The sequence below is a fragment of the Chiloscyllium plagiosum genome, unplaced genomic scaffold (assembly GCF_037043375.1).
Source record: "Chiloscyllium plagiosum isolate Xiang-an unplaced genomic scaffold, Cpla_swu_hap1 HiC_scaffold_20, whole genome shotgun sequence".
In the NCBI taxonomy this organism is placed as follows: domain Eukaryota; kingdom Metazoa; phylum Chordata; class Chondrichthyes; order Orectolobiformes; family Hemiscylliidae; genus Chiloscyllium; species Chiloscyllium plagiosum.
The window spans coordinates 16,511,644-16,531,780 of record NW_028270158.1 but is presented as its reverse complement, the minus strand read 5'-3'; the positions used below and the strand labels follow the sequence as shown (position 1 = coordinate 16,531,780).

General features: G+C 40.6%; 1 protein-coding gene across 6 annotated transcripts in view; it reads left to right on the top strand.

Moving 5' to 3' along the window:
* axin1 (axin 1) overlaps positions 1-11,235 on the top strand; it is a 130,714-nt gene extending 119,479 nt beyond the window's left edge. For all 6 annotated transcript variants that reach the window (XM_043711956.2, XM_043711948.2, XM_043711951.2 and 3 more), the window contains 2 exons: positions 2,474-2,641; positions 8,417-11,235. In XM_043711956.2, coding sequence (XP_043567891.1) covers positions 2,474-2,641; positions 8,417-8,543 — 295 coding nt within the window. In that variant the 3' untranslated portion in view covers positions 8,544-11,235. The remainder of the gene's footprint in view (positions 1-2,473; positions 2,642-8,416) is intronic.
* Positions 11,236-20,137: the final 8,902 nt, after the last annotated feature.

Sequence of the window (20,137 nt, the reverse complement as noted above, 5' to 3'; positions counted from 1 at the left end):
TCTATCTTGGATTACCCAGAATTTAGTAAGGATCAGTGCTGGGTCCACTGCTTTTCATCATTTATATAAATGGTTTGCATGTGAACATAGGAGGTATGGTTAGTAAGTTGGCAGGTGACACCCAAATTGGAGGAGCAGTGGACAGCAAAGATGTTAACTCAGGGTACAATGGAACTTCGATCAAATGGACCAATGGGCCAAGGAGTGGCAGATGGAGTTTAATTTAATGTGTGGTGCTGCATTTTGGAAAGTCAGATCAGAACAGGGCTTGTACACTTGAGTGTTGCTGAACAGAGACACCTTGGAATGCAGATTCTTAGTTTCTTGAAAGTGGAGTTCCAAGTGGACTGGAAAGTGAAAGAGGCATTTGGTATGTTTGCCTTTTAATGGTCAGTGTGTTGAGTATATGAGTTGGGAGGTAATATTGGCGCTGTACAGGACATTGGTTAGGCCACTGTTTGAATATTGTGTGCAGTTCTGGTCTCCCTGCTGTAGGAGGGATGTTGTTAAACCTGAAAGGGTTCAAAAAAGATTTACAAGGATGTTCCCAGGGTTGGAGGATTTGAGCTGTTGCAAGAGGCTGAATAGGCTGAGACTATTTTTCCTGGAGTGTTAAAAGCTATGGGGTGACTTTCTAGAGGTTTAAAACATCATGAGGTGAATGGACAGGGTGGACAGTCCAGGTCTTTCTCCTGAGGTGGGGGAGTCCAAACCTAGAAGGCATCAGTTTAAGGTGAGAGGGGTAAGATTTAAAAAGAACCTAAGGGGCAATTTTTTCATACAAAGTATGGTGTGTGTATGGTATGAGCTGCCAGAGGAAGTGGTGGCAGCAGGTACATTACAACATTTGAAAGGCATCTGGATAGGTGCATTAATGGGAAGGGGTTAACGGGATATGGGCCAAATGCTGGCAAATGGGGCTGTATTAATTTGGGATATCTGGTTGGCATGGATGAGTTGGACCAAAGAGTCTGTTTCCATGCCTTACAGCTCTGACTCTATCCATGCCTTGCAGCACAATAGATTTTAATAATTGTAAGCATTTTAATTTGATCAGTTAAGCTCCACATTAATCTCCATTGAGGTTTCCTGTTTTAAATCCATTTTCCAATCCAGTGGTTGAAGTGGATTTTCTATGCCTATGTGTTAGAATAACCAGATTTTTCCGTGAAGTCAGTAATTTTGTTGTGTATCAGTCCACAAGGGATACTCATGAAGGTAAAATAAACTGTTGCTCATTTTTACTTTTTCTTGAAGGACTCATGTTGTTGAGATAATTGCTATTTGTTCCCTTTTTTATTACAGTTTTGTATCACTGACTGCTTTAGGTTCAATTATGTCTTAGCATAATTTGGAAACCATGGTTACAGTTCAGAACAAGTGGAATTCAAAAGTCGGCAGTGACTATTTTATAATCCTTCTCTCAGCAATACCTATTTGGTCAAAGTTTACTGGTGTGCAGTTTGTTTATTTGACTGGTAGATACTTTTCTAATTCCAAGTTGCTGTTTTTGGGGAGTAATTTTGCAGCCAGACTGTTGAAGACTGCCATATAATGGATGAGGGCACTTGTCACCATTTAACAAATGACTATAAAACAAGACGGTGCACTTCAGAGATTCTGTTAAGTTTCAGCATTACTGTGGTGTATTTTCTATAACAAGATTAAGAGTCCTTCATCTGCCAATTTGCATGTGGGTTAATTCTCAGGGACCATCTTCTGTCATGGAATCTTTGTGACAAATGATACCATTTGTGACCCCTTGGGTCTATTCCAGTTATGAGCTGAAAAATGTGTTGCTGGAAAAGCGCAGCAGGTCAGGCAGCATCTAAGGAGCAGGAGAATGACGTTTCGGGCATAAGCCCTTCTATTCCAGTTACCTCAGTTTTTAATGAGGATTGATCAGTTATTAAGAAAGGACTTCAATTGTCTAAACGATATAGTATTAGCTCTATGCTTTTTATGTTTAAATTCAAATCACCTTCTTGAAAAATGGTGACTTTATAAAATCGCCATCAATTGACAATATGCACAGATTTAATTGTAACAATAAACTTGGGTAATTACAGATCTTTTTAGTGAAAACCAGTTATTTTAGAATACAAATCATTTTAATACAATTCAAATTGAAACAAAATGTAATAGTGAATGGCATGAATGGATTAAAATACTTCTAAATGCCTAAGATCATCTTTTAGTTTCATTTGCTTTATGCTTGAATCTAAAGGAAACTATGAATTTGAGGAGTGTTAGAATAACCAGGTATTTCAGTGAAGTCAGTAATTTTGTTAACGTTGCTTAGTTGTCTGTAATAATTTTATTAATTGAAATTATTTATACTTCTTTGGTTTGTTTAGTAAAAAAAAAAGTGCTGATTCTTTCTTCTCTTCAATCTTATTTTTGCAGGCATTTTACCAATATGTAATTGTAAGATGAAGTAAAAAAAACTCACCATGATCTCTTTCCATTATAGGCATAAACCGCAAAAGAAGTCAGCAAATGGTGCGTCTCAACCTGGTGATAACATTGTGGTGGCATACTATTTCTGTGGGGAGCCAATTCCATACAGGACATCCGTTAAAGGACGTGTGGTCACATTGGGACAGTTCAAGGAGCTGTTGACTAAGAAAGGGAATTACAGGTATGTAAGTGAAGATAAATTGATGAGCAATCAGTGAACAATAAGGTTCAAAACCATTTCAGTTCAAAAAACTGTTACAAGATAAATAACTTCTTGAACAGATGAAATTGAATTATCGCTTTAATAATAAGCAATAACATTATACAGGTAAGCATTAAACACTATTTCTGGGATTTTGTAAGGTCAACAATGGTCTCACCCATCAGTTTGGAGAGGAGACATAGAGCTCCCATTAGTTTTGAACAGAAGACCAAACAGAATTAAGTTCCCCTAATTGGTCATCGTTGGGCTTTGTCCCCCAGTTGAGGTCCCTGGCAATATATGTCCTCCCTGACACAAATAGTGGCATCTGATTATTTATGCCAGCAGGCGCTGTGGCTCCTGCCAGCACTGTACCTGCCTGTGGCCACAGGTGAGTGAAGGAGGAAGGGGTGGCTTGTAGTTGGTTGTGTGGTGGGGGGGGGTGTTGGGGGATAGGTGACCAAAATGGGGGCAAGACTCCTTGCTCAATCCTGGATCCTCCAATTCGTAATGAGTGCCTGATAGTAGGGGCTCCCTCCTCTGGGTCACTGGAAAACCTAACAGGCTTTGCTGGGTGGCCTTCCATGGGCATAGGAGAGGTACTGTCGCCATTTAATCAGGATAATTTCTTAGGCAAAAACCTCAAGTTAATCAAATCAACTTTTACTACGTTCAGCTAAAACCTGCACCAATCCATTCATCTTCCACAGAGATATATAGCACGGAAACAGACCCTTTGATCCAACTCATCCATACCGACCAGATTTCCTAACTTAATCTATTCCCATTTGTCAGCACTTGGCCCATATCCCTCTAAACCTATCCTATTCATATACTCATTCAGCTCCCTTTTACATGTTATAATTGTATCCACATCCACCACTTCCTTTGGCAGCTCGTTCCATACATGCACCACCCTCTGGATGAAAATGTTGCCCCATAGGTCCCTTATAAGTCGTTCCCCTCTCACCCTAAACCTATGCCCTCTATTCCTGGACTCTTTCCCACCCTATCCCAGGGAAAAGACCCTTGTCTGTTTATCCTATCCATGCTTCTCATGATTTTAGAAACCTCTGAGGTCACCCCTCAGCCTCCGATGCTCCAGGGAAAACAGGCCCAGCCTATTCAGCCTCTCCCTGTAGCTCAAATCCTCCAACCATGGCAACATCCTTGTAAATCTTTTATGAACCCTTTCAAGTTTCACAACATCCTTCTGATAGGAGGGAGACCAGAATTGCACAAATTCCAAAAGAATATTCCAAAAGTGGCCTGACCAATGTCCTGTACAGCCACAACTTAACTTCCCAACTCCTATAGTCAATGCTCTGACCAATAAAGGAAAGCATACCAAATGCCGCCTCCACTATCCTACCTACCAGCGACTCTACTTTCAAGGAACTGTGAACCTGCACTCCAAGGTCTCTTTGTTCTGCAACACTCCCTAGGACCTTACCATTGTGTGCAAGTCCTGCTCTGATTTGCTTTTCCAAAATGCAGCACCTCGCATTTATCTGAATTAAACTCCATCTGCCACTCCTCAGCCCATTAGCCCATCTGATCATGATCCTATTGTACTCCGAGGTAACCTTCTTTGTCCACTACGCCTCCAATTTTGGTGTCATCTGCAAACTTATTAACTGTACCTCCTATGTGCACATCCAAATCACTTGTATAAATGACAAAAAGCAGTGGACCCAGCACCGTTCCTTGTGGCACTCCACTGGTCACAGGCCTCCAGTCTGAAAAGCAACCCTCCACCACCTCTTCTGTCGTCTTCCTTCCAACCAGTTCTGTATCCAAATGGCTAGTTCTCCCTGTACTCCATGAGATCTAACCTTGCTGACCATTCTGCCATGGGGAGCCTTGTCGATTGCTTTACTGAAATCCATATAGATCACATCTACCACTCTGCCCTCATCAATCCTCTTTGTTACTACTTCAAAAAAACTCAAATCAAGTTTCTGAGACATGATTTCCCATGCACAAAGCCGTGCTGACTATCCCTAATTAATCCTTGCTTTTCCAAATACATGTAAATCCTGTCCCTCAGGATTCCCTCCAACAACTTGCCCACCATCAATGTCAGGCTCACTGGTCTATAGTTCCCCAGCTTGTCCTTACCGCCCGTCTTAAATAGTTAGCTAACCTCCGGACTTCCAGCACCTCACCTGTGACTATCGATGATACAGATATCTCCGCAAGAGACCCAGCAATCGCGTCCCACAGTTCTCGGGTACACCTGATCAGGTCCTGGGTACTTATGCACTTTTACGCGTTTCAAGACATCCAGCACTTCCTCCTCTGTAATATAGACACTTTTCAAGATGTCCCCAACTATTTCCCCACATTCTATATCTTCCATGTCCTTCTCCACAGTAAACAGTGATGCAAAACACTCATTTAGTATCTCCCCCATCTTCTGTGGCTCCATACACAGGCCACCTTGCTGATCTTTGAGGGACCCTATTCTCTCCCTCGTTACCCTTCTGTCCTTAATATTTTTATAAAAACCCTTTGAATTCTCCTTAATCCTATTTGTCAAAGCTATCTCATGTCCTCTTTTTGCCCTCCTGGTTTCTCTCAAGTTTATTCCTACTGCCATTATACTCTTCTAAGGATTCATTCAGTCTCTGCTGTCTATACCTGACGTATGCTCCCTTTCTTTTCTTAACCAAAACCTCAATTTCTCCAGTCATCTAGCATTCCCTACACCTACCAGCCTTTCCTTTCACCCTAATAGGAATATCATGTCTCTGGACTCTAGTTATCTCTTTTTTTTTGAAGGCCTCCCATTTTCTTGCTATCCCTTTACCTGCGAACATCTCTCAATCAGCTTGAAGAGGAGGTTTACCCTTCTGAGGTGATTGGTACAAGACCTCATACAATTAAGTGAGCCTCGCTACTGTAGTTCTTGCTATGACTGGCAACTCAATTCCCATTCCAAGACTTGAAAGATTTGGGTTGTTTGAACATACTTTCAGATCATTGTTAAAAACTTGCAGATTGAAGTTTTTTTCGTGAAGCTGTCCATTTGTTACAGACTTTGTGCTTGAAGAAAATGGTGCCTTTACTACTATTTAATGCAAAGTTGCTGAAATCTGTGCCTCATATGTACAGCCTAGAGGTCCTGGTCGTCTAGCAATTGTAAACAACTCTGTTCAATTTGCTCACGTTCATTTGCATGCTGGCATGGTGTGCTTGATTTCACGTATTTGCCAATTTTGTAAAGGCTTATTTTATACTTCCTGATTTGTAGATGAATATGAAATATTGAAATCAAAACCACTAAAATCTGTTTTTCTCTAGTTAAGCACATTTATAGGAGTAGTGATTTCACTTTGAATAAAACAAAAAATTGCAGATGCTGGAAACCTGAAACAAAAACTGAAATTGCTGGAGAAACTCAACAAGTCTGGTAGCATCTGTGGAGAGAAAGCAGAGTTAATGTTCAATGGCCCTTCTTTAGATTGCCAGGAACAAAGATTGTGTATTCAAAAACGAGGGTTGGTTTGTTGGGGGAGGGGTTAGGAGTGAGTGGATAGACACAGATAATGCTTAGATAGAGCGAGAGTTAGTGAGTCAAAGAGATGGGTGATACCATGTCAGAGAGAAAGAAAAGCTGCTAATGGTATTATGGAACAGACCAAACACCCTCAAATTATAATCAGAAGGAAGCCTAGACCCAATTTTGTCTTATTTAAAGGCATGTGTGAGATGTTGTATTCCAGATGCAATTCAATTGGTGGAACTACTCTGTTAAGCAAATGCACTTTATTTTTACACTACCATTAAAATACAGGCAAAATAGAATTGGCTTAGCTGAAACTTTATCAAAATGCTTAACAAAATAATAGATATATTAATTACTACGAATTAACTGTTCCCCTATGGTTATATCCCATAAACATGCCCTTGACAAAAGGCAAAATTCAGTAAAATAGATTTTCTCTCAGGCAGTTCTCCAGTCCAGGAGGAAAAACATCAAGAGAAAACAGTGAGACACAGAGGGGGTAGCAGAAACAGATGCATTGCAGCTTCCAAAGCCAGCTTCAAGACCCCAGCAACTGCTACTAAGAAATTAAAACTAAACGTCCTGGCACTCTGGGAGCTTGACCCCACTCATTCAGGCTGCTTCTATTGTTCCAATGTTAGGGAAAAAAAGTCCCAAGGACTCCCAGGCTGTTTAGTTTCTGGCTTTGAAAGCAGATCAATTGATACCTCTGACCTCAGCCTTTCTTTGTTATACTATTTAATGCCATAGAATCGTCATAAAGAGGAACTTAAGTATGCAAAAATGAGTTGTCTGTGCTGGAAGCATCCTAACAGGGTTTGGGATGTGGGGGTGGGTAAAGGATATGGAAAGTGTTCAGGTTCTAAAATGATTAAACTCAGTATTGAGTCCTGAAGGTTGCAGGGTCACCAAGCACAAAATGAGATGCTGTTTTTTCAGTTTGCCCTAGCCTCACTGGAACACCACAGCAGACCTGAGACAAGAATATTGCCCTGGGAACAGTGGTGCGTTGAAGCAGCAGGCATCTGGAATGCTCAGTGTCATTTTTGTGAACACCAATCTGTGTCTTGGCTCAAGTTGTTTAATTGGTTGCGTTGACTTAATTTGTTACAAACTGAGAAGTAGGAATAGCAAATAGAGTTAAATTTAGGCAAATGTAAGGCATGTCAGGGCAAAACTTAGATCCTTGGTGCTGGGGAGTGTTTCTCAACAGAGACCTTGAGATGCAGGTTCATAGCTCCTTTTGAAGGTCAAGTCACAGGGTAGTGATGAAGGCATTTGGTATACTTGCCTTTATTGGTCAGTGCATTGAGTAGAAGAGCTGGGGTGTTATGTTGCAGCTATACAGCACATTGGTAAGGCCACTTTTTGAATACTGTATTCAGTTCCGGTCTCCCTGTGATCGGAAAGATGGTGTTAAACTTGAAAGCATTAAGAAAGGATTTACAAGGATATTGCCAGGCTTGGAAGGTTTGAACTATAAGGAGAAGCTGAATAGGCTGGGGCTATTTTCCTTAGAGCAACAGAGGCTGAGGGGTGACCTGTTAGAGCTTTATAAAATTGAGTATCGATAGCGTCAATAACCAAGGCCTTTTTCCCAGGTTAGGGGAGTCTAAACACTAGAGGGCATAGGTTTAAGGTGAGAGGGGAAAGATTTGAGAGCTAAGGGGCAATGCTCTCTGAGGGTAGTGCATGTAAGGAATGAGCTGCCTGGACGTGATGGCAGCGGGTACAGTTACAACATATAAAAGGCACCTGGATGGGTGTAAGAATAAGAAGGGTTTAAAGGGATATGGGGCAAGTGCTGGCAAATGGAACTAGATTGAATTAGAATATCTGGTTGGCACGGACAGCTTGGATGAAAGGGTCTGTTGCTGTGCTGTACAATTCTCTGATTAAGTCTGTTCCACCACTGCAGAAATTTAACATATCAGATGAGAGAATGAGAAGGTTTACAGGTTCTGCAATCTCTACAGAATTAGCTTCTAATCATTTTTACTGTTGCATAATCACAAAAATTGTCTACCTGCTTTCTGTCCAGATATAGTTTATAGATGGGAAACACTTCAACTAAAAGAAATTTTTCAATTGTCGTAAACATTACTGAACCCTGTGATTATTTTTAAACTGCTGTCTTTGTCAATTTTCTATAAAAGATTTTGCTTTTAAAATGCCAACTTTGAAATTCATCCACTTACTCGTGCCATTAAATAGTATATTAAGAATTTGTTTCTGTTTTGCAGGTATTATTTCAAGAAAGTAAGTGATGAGTTTGATTGTGGGGTAGTATTTGAAGAGGTGCGTGATGAGGAAGCCATTCTGCCCATTTTTGAGGAGAAAATTATTGGAAAGGTGGAAAAAATTGACTAAATGCAAGATGGCCATGAAGAGGAGTCTGTTATGGTACAAGAGAAGTTTCAGCTGCTTGGACTACTTCAAACTACATTACTGGGGGTCACGGTTGTTAACTGTGGAAATGCATCATACTGACATATAAAAGCTTCCAACTCTCCACAGGGATATTTTGCAACTGCTCATTACAGCAGAAAAAATGGTGCTTTCAACACCAAGGTCTGCCATTGCAGTCCTTTGATGGGAATGTTTGCAGCATTATCTTCTCTTTATCAGTATATTTCAAACACTAAGTGTAATGTAGCATTGTAAAATTGTATTAGAAATTGTAATATGAAACTGTTTACTAAAGCTGCATATTTTTGATATAATGTAATCTGAGGAAAATAGCATTTTTAATGTAACAGTGCTCTTATGTTATTTTAAGACATACATACAGGTACTTGAGCTCACCAAATGTGTACAGCCATCTGTAATAATAGGTATTTGGTCCATATTTCAAACCATTGATAATTGTTTCTCCACTTGTAGAATGGATGATTATCACTGATTCTGTTGTCTTATCAAGACAAAATGTTCATCAAGAAAGTTTACATAGGCCACCCTTGCAAATACTGCTGTATAGGCCTTTTCATATGAAAAAGTTGCACAGTTTAGTTAAACCCAACACTGTAGGAATGTGTATGTTGAGAGTTATTGACTGGTATCAATTCCCCACCCACTACCAATGATTTGTTGGTACATAGCACTTATTACGGTGATGCTGCTTTCCAGTTTCTGCACATTATGGCACACAGCTCCGATTTGAAAACAGGAACTATTAAATCCTAGCTACTAAGTCCCAAATGATAGGAAAATCTGGGTCAGATTGCCATTTCACAATAGTACGTAATGTGCTGCTGATGTTGAAGCTAATGGAACACTTGTGCCTATATTACAATGGATTGATTTTCTAATCTTCGCACCTTCCAAGTCTTGGGTAATAACTTCATCAATCAGCAACTTAAAATCTGACTCAAACTCTAAAATTGCAATATTTTACACTTTCAAAATTTATCCAGCATGACACTGATATTGCAACAGTCAACAACACTTTAATTTTTTTGGTTTGAAACCATCATACGTGTTAGTGTTAAGCATGCAACTTGAAATGTAAATGTTATGCTGCTTTACCATTGCCATTTTCAAACTATTGCAGGTGCACACAGAGTTAAAATTAATCAATATTCATACATTAACCAGTTCAAAATATCCAGGCAAAGAACAGTTTCAACTTATCCCTTAAAAAGCACCAGCATTTTTTTTGTTACATTTGAAGCAGATCCAACTACATTTGTTTTCCTACAAACTGAAATTTTGTTTTAAATTGACCTCCGTTTCATGGTCCTAGAATACTTTTGGAGAAATCATTGGAGAACTTAAATATTTTTCAAGTTTTGGTGGGGGTCTGAATTTAAAGCCATTCTCATCACAACTGAACTCCTCAGTTTACTCATCATGAAGTACATAATGTCTTACAACCAGCTCAATAAATCATAACCCATGCCTAGAATATCCATGTTTTTGCAGACTTTGAACTGGAACATCCTTTAAATTATATAGGTTCAGTAGAGCTGAGCTATTGTTAATCTGTTACAGGATTAAAACTGCCCTCAGCCAAATTTTAAAATACCATTCTTGGTAACAAAAGCAAATCCTACATTGGCCAAACTGTTCATTCTAAATGTGCTAACCACTAGCATTTTATTACATTTGGTATTTGAGCATTTTTTTCCATAAATCAATTTGTTACAGTTATTGGAATCCAACTTCAGTTTTAATGGTGCATTAAATACTGCCTTTTAAAAGAAACTGCATTCGTAAATTTGCCTCTTGAGGCAAGCATTCTCATGGGGAAGAAAAGGCCTATACAGTAAAAGTTACTGTTAATGACTTTAATCAGGATATTCAAGCTGGGAATTGTCGGAGAAAAATTGTACCTTCATCTGTCAAATTTCATTGTGTGCTGGTTTATTTATATCAGGTGTCCATGCTCCTACTCATTGTCAAAAGGCATTGATTCTGGTTTTAAAACTTGACACTGCAAGTTGGGCTTTCATTACTCTGCCGGTTTATTAACAATGTAAACAATCAAATTTATCATGCTGCTGCTCCTTCACCGCCCACCCAACCTCCATTCTGATGGCATTGTTCCTCCATACAGTTTCATTTACTGCCATTCGGCTGCCCAATTGTGTAGAACTGGGTTCAAAACTGATAACGGGTCTTCAGTCTGTTATATGGAAAGGATAATTAGTTACAAATTTTTCCAAAATCTGGCAGTCAAAAGAAAAGCCTAACACGATTTAGAAAGGTATTGTGTAAATAAGAGTACATCACAGAGTGCCTTTTATATTCAATGCTGTTACCTGTCTGACGCTATGTGACCCCCATGACTGAGGATTAGCTCTCCTCATCCAGGGTTCTGCAGTATGGTTTCTCCTCCTGCATTTGGTGTCCAGCAGGATTTTATGTGGCCCTGCATTCACGGGTTTTGCATTTCCCTTTTTTCTAAGGGTTTCCATTGTAAATATGTACATTTTCTAAAGATGTTTTCAAGTAGCAGCACGTCAAAAGATTTAGTTACCTGGTTTCAGTCATCTTTCAGTGTGCTGACTTGTACAATTATCTTTTAAAAGGTACTTGGACAATAAAAGAAAAAAAAAGTGAATTCTGTCGATGCTGTTCTTTCTGTATTTATCAGAGTACATTCTTTCTCTTTGTAAATTAACTATTTGCCTCATATGCAGTTCTTATCCCAAAATACATATGAAATGTTTCGTTATTCATTTGCATGATGCTTATTAATAATAATGTTTGTTGTGCTGCTACTTTGAAGAAAAATATTTGTGCTATTATAAAGAAATAACAGATGATTGATTGGGTCCATCAACTTTCTACTTTTTTTTAAAAACAAGGAAAATTGCCATTTTACGTTGCACGAAAACAGTACAATATATTTGGCATGTAGAAAATACTGTAGAATTCATGGCGGTAGTCATTGTGTCAATTCACAATGTATCGTTAGGTAACTAAACAAATTAAGAACATTTTTTTAAAAAAAACCTAAGTACACTTTCTCCCTTTTCAATATTCATTCTCAATGTGGATGTTGGTGACACGGCTGGCATGTTTGCTGATCCCTCGTTCTGAGAAGATGACTGTGTTACTATTTTTGAATGACTGCCATTTGATGTAATGGAGAGGCTTAGAATGCAACTACAGAAGATAGTTGAGGAACAGCCAAGTTGGTGTGTGGCATCTTGCATATTGGCAAGATTAAGAAAGCATGGCAGATTTCTTTGCTTAAATGACATTAAGGAAACTACAACACATCACAACTGATTTCTGTTTTCTAAGTTAGATGCATCTTCGGTGAATTACAAAGTCAATGTTCGAATGTCCCTCAGCCAAACATGTAAAAATGTTGATAATTTAAATCCTTAAAGTTTTAATATTGCTAAAAAGACTTGGACATATTATCTAGAATGTTTCACTATTTGTTTCTTCATAACAGGTCATAAGTCAGGATTTCTAACTAAACCTGTCTTGGTTGAATTGTTTTTGCCTTCTTAATGTGTCAAAGATCACTCATAGACTAAAATATGGAAATTTATAGATTCACTATACTTCACCATTGATCTAAGAATGCTAAGCAACTGATTTAGATTAGATTCCCTACAGTGTGGAAACAGGCCCTTCGGCCCAACCAGTCCACACCAACCCTCCGAAGGGTAACCCACCCAGACCCATTTCACTCTGACTAATGCACTTAAAACTATGGGCAATTTAGCTTTGGCCAATTCAGGTGGCCTGCACATCTTTGGCCCATGGGAGGAAACCAGAGCACCCGGAGGAAACCCACGCAGACACAGGAAGAATGTGCAAACTCCACGCAGTTACCCGAAGCTGTAATCAAACCTTGGACCCTGGTGCTGTGAGGCAACAGTGCTAACCACTGAGCCACTGTGCTGCCCCAATTTAGTATTAAGCTAATAAATCAAAGTTAATAATCCAACTGTGTGATCAAAATTATTCATTGCAAATTAAAGCTTAAACTGAGTTGTATGAAAACAGATTCCAGAGGTATTAATGTGGAAGTGAGAAGTAGACGTTGCAGGAGATCACATGACTGGAAAGGTAACCGTGGAACTGGCTGAGTCTTGTTCCATGCAGCTCGGCAATAGAGGTGAGTGAGTGGAGAGGTCACGAGTGTGGAACTATTACTTGTCCTACCACTCTTAATTTCACTTTGAATATTATATTGGGTTAGTTTCTTGAATTCCACTTTGGATTTTCCTGTAAAAGTTGACAGCTGACAAACCTGCTTTGCCCCACAAATCTTGGAGCTTTTATGTTACTCCTCTGCTTCAGTCACCAGAATTAATGCATATTCAAAGTGTGGCCTAAGAAGTGCATCATAAAACCTCTGAGAATTTCAAAAAATAATGCAACATTGTTTGCTCTATTGATTACTGTTCTAGATTGATGGCCAGAAGTATATTTTGTACTCATCCAGGTTGAAGTGTTAATATAACCCAAACACAGACAATGAACGGTAACTAACTGAATACCTCAAAAAAAAAATTAAATGCTTTAACAAATTATTAGACCTAGATATACAAAGCACAGTACAATTTGGTTGTTTAATTGTAGTATGTGATGTCTGTCACTAAACGTTGCTAATGGTCAGACAAAGAAATTGAAGTACTCCATACTTTGGGTCAGCAAGTTCATGATTTCACGATCTTGTCAAGCAGAACGATTGGAGTTCCCTGAACTTTTTAAAAATCACTTTTTTGTTAATATGCTCTGTTATAGTTGCCGTATGTATTGTTTAACTGAAATCTTTTGTCCTTTTAGCAAGGATTACTAATTGTTACTATGATGTTCATGTGATCATAGTAATTTAATTATAAGACCTGCAGAGCTTGGGAATTTGAGAGTGCAGTGGGAGTGAGAACATGGTGCCAGACACACTAATTGATTGTGTTATGTCTCACTGGAGTAGAGCTCTAATTGATCTCTGCTGTTTCCAGAGACATCACAAAAGTTAAAAGATTTTTAACTGAACTCCCCAATTTACCTGACTTTCAGACTTGGCCTGTGTTTTCTGTCAACCCAAGTTTCCTCCCGTAACAAAAGTTGCAATTTAATCGGAGTAATTAGACTGTAGCTACAGGTAAGCAATTTATGAACCATGGGGATATAACTCTACTAGTTATAACTCTAATCCCCTTACAAATTCCGCGTTACCCATTTTTTTTTCCTGTGTGTGTATGATGGATGGAGGGAAACTGGAATGTGGTCATTATTAAAACAAACAGAGGTAGACCATTCAGCCAATCAACAAGGTAAAAACAATGACTGCAGATGCTGGAAACCTGATGACGGGCTTTTGCCCGAAACGTCGATTTTGCTGAAGCTCCTCGATGCTGCCTGAATTGCTGTGCTCTTCCAGCACCATTGATTGGCTGAATGGATTCTGGATCAAGTCTGCTATGCCATTCAATTAAATCATGGCGGATCTGATCATCCTCAACTCCACTTTCCTGCTTTCTTCCCCATAACTCTTGATTCCTTTACTGATTAAGTACGTTTAAAGTTTGAGAGAGACATTTTTAATTACTCAGCCCTCCAAGAGAAGAGATTATTCCTACTGTTTATCTTAGATGTGCAACCCTTTATTCTGAGATTGTACCCTCTGATCCTAGACCCACCCACAAGGGGAAGCAACCCCTCTGCATCTATCTTCTCAAGTTTCCAGAGAATCTTGTATGACTCGAAGATTTCTTACTCTCCTAAACTCTGATGAGTATCAGTCCAACCTAAACCTATACTCATTAGATTATTTCTCCATTGCCAAAATCAACCAATTGAATCTTCTCTGGATTGTCTGCAATGTTGGTATATCCTTCCTACGATAAGGGGCCAAAACTGTTCACAGTATTCCAGCTGTGGTCCAACTAGTGCTTTGTATAATTTTAGCAAACCTATGTTTTTACTTCATTCCCTTTGATATAAAGACCAACATTCCCCATATGACTTCCATATTACCTAATGAACTTGAAAGCTAGCTTTTTCAAATTCATGAATGAGGACCTCCATATCATTTTGTTCAATAGCTCTGTGCAGTCTTTCTCCATTTACATAATATTCAGTATCTCTCCTCTTCCCGCCAAAGTGCATAACCTCACCTTTCCCCATGTTATATTCCATCTACCATGTTTTTGCCAACTGGCTTAATCTGTGGCCATGCAAACGTTTTGTGTCATCCTCACCATTTGCCTTCCGACCTACTTGTGTTTCACCCTCAAACTCAGCTAAAATATGTTTGCATTCCTCATCAAAATTTGTATGGTACACCACTGGTTAGATTGCCATCCTGAAAATGCTCCCTTTATCTAAACTGTCTTCTATTAGTTAGCCAATCCTCTATCTATGCTAACTTACTCGCTCAATGCCATGGGCTTATGAAATAGCCTAAAATGTGGTACCTTCTGAAAATTCAAATCTCTTATAGCCACTGCTTCCCCTGTATCTATTCTGCTTGTTATCACCTCAGAGTTCCAGTAAATTTGTCAGGCAAGATTTCCCTTTCATAAAGCCAAGCTGACTTCTCTTACGTATTTCTAAGTGCCCTGCTAATACATTCCTGATAATATCCTATCATATTCCCAATAACAGAGAGTTTTATTTTGTCTCATTCTCTTCTTACATAAAAATGTTATATTGGCAGTTTTCAATCCTCTGCATTTTCAATCTAAGGATTTCTTGGAGGTCTCCATCTGTGCATCTACGATTTCTGTAGCAACTTCCTTTCATATCCTAGAATGCATCCCAACAGTTCCAAGAGGCTTGTATATTTTTCGACCCATTAGCTTCCCTGGCATTTTGTCTGCATTGGCAGTTATTGTATTTTAGTTCCTCTCCTTTTGCCCTTGGGTGTTCAGTAATTACTGTACTCCACTGTAAAGACTTGTGTAAAATATTTACTCAATGAGGGGCATGGATAGGGTAAATAGACAAAGTCTTTTCCCTGGGGTCAGGAAGTCCAGAACTAAAGGGCATAGGTTTAGGGTGAGAAGGGAAAGATATAAAAGAGACCTAAAGGGCAACTCTTTCACACAGAGGATGGTATATGTATGAAATAAGCTGCCAGAGGATGTGGTGGAGGCTGGTACAATTGCAATATTTAAGAGGCATTTGGATGGGTCTATGAATTTGGAATGGGTTGGAGGGATATGGGCCAGGTACTGGCAGGTGGGACTAGATTGGGTTAGGATATCTAGTCGGCCTATCTAGTTGGACTGAAGGGTCTGTTTCCATGCTGTACATCTCTATGACTCTATCACTGCTCTGCTATTTCCTGGATCCCCATTATTATTGCCCCAGCCTCATTCTCTAAGGGAGGCAGAAAGCTGGAAGAACACAGCAAGCCAGGCAACATCAGGAAGTAGAGAAGTCGCTGTTTCAGGGAAAGGTTACACCCAAAACATTAACTTCTCTACCTCCCGATGCTGCTTGGCTTGCTGTGTTCTTCCAGCCTCCTGCCTGTCTACTTGGATTCCAGCATTTGCAGTTTTTTTGTCTCATTCTCTAAGGGGCTTATGTTCAATTTGGCTTCTCCCTTTTTTATATGCATTTAAAGAAGCTTTTGCTCTATATCCTGCCTGAGGCATGGTACGTTGGGGAAACCGAGCAAAGGCTACGGTAACGGATGAATGAGCACCGCACAACAATCAACAGACAGGAGTGTTCCCTCCCAGTTGGGGAACACTTCAGTGGTCCAGGACATTCGACCTCAGACCTTCGGGTGACCATCCTCCAAGGCAGACTTCGGGACAGGCAGCAGCGAAAAGTGGCCGAGCAGAGGCTGATAGCTAAGTTCCATACCCATGAGGACCTCAACTGGGACCTTGGGTTCATGTCACACAACAGATGACCACCATTGCACCAATACATACACACACACACACACACACCCTTACAGACACGCACACTCTCCCACACCCTCTCAGAGACTTAGACCACCCTACACTTACGCACACACTTTCTCTCACAGACACTCCCAACCCCCCACCCCAGACACACACACTCCCACACTCTCACATGCACCCCCTCACAGACTTAAAGACACTCTACACTTACATACACACACATATACGCGCTCTCTCACACTCACAACCCCCCAACCCAGACATACCCAAAGACCCCCATGCGCGCGCACACGTTTATGGGGTGAATTTGTACTTGCGGAGTTGCATTGTACTTTGCTCAAAAACTGCATGAAGTTTAGATTAGAATCAATCTAAACTAAAATTATGGGTGGCACAGTGGTTAGCACTGCTGCTTCACAGCACCAGAGACCCGGTTCAATTCCTGCCTCAGGCGACTGACTGTGTGGAGTTTGCACATTCTCCCCGTATCTGTGTGGGTTTCCTCCGGGTGCTCCAGTTTCCTCCTACAGTCCAAAAATGTGCAGGTTAGGTGAATTGGCCATGCTAAATTGCCTGCAGTGTTAGGTGAAGGGGTAAATGTAGGGGAATGGGTCTGGGTGGGTTGCGCTTTGACAGGTCGGTATGGACTTGTTGGGCCGAAGGGTCTGTTTCCACACTAAGTAATCTAATCTAAATATCATGGCACAGACAGGGAACACAGGAGGCTAGCACCTTCAACATATTGTCTAGCTAACACTAATTGTTACAGTTAACCTGAGAATGCAACGTTTAAAAAAATGTCTTGTGATTTACGCATGAAAGAAGTGAAACTATCATGGTATTCTAACAGATGAAAGACTCAACAGACAATCAAGGTATTTTTCAATGTATAATTTCAGTTACATCACACTGTAAACTTTTGCTATAAATTATGTGCCTTACAATGGTGTCCTCCACAACCACCTGATGAAGGAGCTGCGTTCCGAAAACTAGTGCTTCCAATTAAACCTGTTGGACTGTAACCTGGTGTTGTGTGATTTTTAACTTTGTACACCCCAGTCCAACACCAGCATCTCCAAATCATAGCTGTATATCATGACATTCTTGTAAATTTACCCTCAAAGTTTATTTTCTCTTTTTTTCATATTTTGTTGGTTTTAAAAACTTTCCCAATCCTCTGGATTACTACTAATCTTTGCCAATTTGCATGTTTTTTTCTTTCAATTGTTTGCTATCCTTAACTTCCCTGGGTAACCATGGTTGGTTTATCGTCTTCCTAGAATTCCCCTTCCTCTCCAGAGTATATATTTGCTGTGAGCCATGAACAACCTTCTTGACCATCTACAATTGTTCCTCAACCATCTTTGCTGCTAAACCCTTTTCCCAGTCCATTCCTGCCACCTCTGCCCTCACTCCTTGGTAGTTGCCTTTATTTAAGCTTCACACAATTATTTCCAAGGAGAAAGTGAGGACTGCAGATGCTGGCGATCAGAGTCAAGAGTGTGGTTCTGGAAAAGCACAGCAGATCAGGCAGCATCCGAGGAGCAGGGGAATCGATGTTTCAGGCATAAGCCCTTCATCAGGAATAAGGCTTATGCCCAAAACATCGATTCTCCTGCTGTTCGGGTGCTGCCTGACCTGCAGCACGTTTCCAACACCACACTCTCAACAATTATTTCCATCCCAAGTTCTCCTTTTCAAATTGAGATGCAAAATTCTACCATGTTATTGTCATTGTTTCTGAGGGGATCTTTCACTCTGACATCACTCATTAAATGTTTATTGAAGAAAATGTTGCTTCTCAGCCTTCATTCTCCAGATGCTTTCACTGGTTTGCAAGAAGCACAGGGTGTCTGGTTTACACTTTATGGAAGGTCTTTCTAAAAGTGGCTTTGACTGCAGAAGACACAGCTTCTGAGCTAGTGGAGTTCTGTTGGTTTCTCTTGTTCACAGCCCAAGCTAATTAGGTACATAAGAACTAATGACATAGTTGTGGACAGACATGAGGCTTTTGTCATCAGTCACTGGTCCACAGACCAATCAGGTACTTGTTGCCAACTGAATCTCCTTTTGTACACATCTGCAATTGCACATCAACTATTGCTTAAACAAGCAGCTGTGGAAACAGTGTTTACAATGAGAAACATAGAATCCTTACAGTTCAGAAAGAGGCTATTCAGCCCATTGGGTCTACACCAACCCTCTGAAGAGCATCCCACCAAACTCTGCATTTATCATGGTTAACCCACCTAACCTACACATCCTTGGACACTATGGGCAATTTAGCAAAACCAATCCACCTGACTTGCACATCTTTAGACTGTCGGAGTAAACCAGAACACGTGGCAGAAATACATGCAGACAATCACTCAATGCTGGAATTGAACCTGGGTCCCTGGCACTCTGAGGCAGTAGTGCTAGCACTGTGCAATGTTGCTTGTTTTTTAAAAAGCCCAGTAATTCTGCAGCAGCCCTTAATTTTTAAAACTTATTTTCCCATTTCAGTTCACAATTCAAAATACAGAAAAATAAAAAGACACTGTTTACAATGATTACATAGAACACTTGATGAAAGGACATATGCTGCCAACTCTGGTTGGACTTTTGCCCTGAAGATGTTATCGCATCCAAAAGCCTTGCTCCTACCTGGACGGAATTTCACATTGGCCCCAAGGCCCCATACTTCCCCCGGAAACATGTGCCCTGCCACCTGAACCACCTCTGGAATTTTAGCTTTGTCCCCTTTCGGGACGTATCACGGCAAGACCTGTATCGACTGCTACTGCACACTGTTCACCTCTTCTTCCTCATCCACCGTCCGGACACGCCATGGCGTGCCTTTACCACCGGGTGGTGAAGATCCCTATGGAGGGCTCTCTATGCAGGAGTCCTCCCCCTTTCTCTCGGGGATCTGGAGTGGAGGGTGCTGCATGCAGCAGTCCCCTGCAACCACAGATTGTGGTGATTCACAGACCGTGTTTATATTGGGTGTGGGCGCTTGCATTCCCTTTTTGATTTTCTTAAAAACCTTCTTCTCTGTCTTTGGTTGCATTTCAGTCCCACACTCCTGATCTTCGGGCACCTAGTATGGAGTAGGGAGGTCAGGTCTCAGGACCTCCTCATAGGTCTGCTCCTGGGCCTGGTCAAACTGGCCATAAACAGGTCCAGGCAGTGGGCCGTGGAAGGGATCGTTAGGGCCGACTGCCTGCCCCTCTTCTGCGGTTATATTAGAGCCCGGGTGTCTCTGGAGAAGGAGCATGCAGTGTCCATCAACACCCTGGAGCTATTCAGGTAGAGTTGGGTGCCACAGGGAGTGGAGAGTATTATTTCCCCCTCCAACTCTATTTTGATTTAATCCCTGCCCTCCCCTTCACTGTTTGATCATGTAGTATTGCCCTTTGATGTGAAGGGCACTGCTTGTCACTGGGTGTTTCCTTTCTTCCTGGTGGTCGAAATTGAATAAAGATTTGTACACCATGTGTTTTTCACTGTGTCTCACACCTGCACACAAATAAACACTACCGCAGGGATTTTTTTTAAAAAGGTGTCTGCTGATGCAGCTGGAATCAATGTGGAAAACAACAAAAAAAACCTGCTCCCACAATTGTTGTTGGTCAACTAAATAACCAAAAC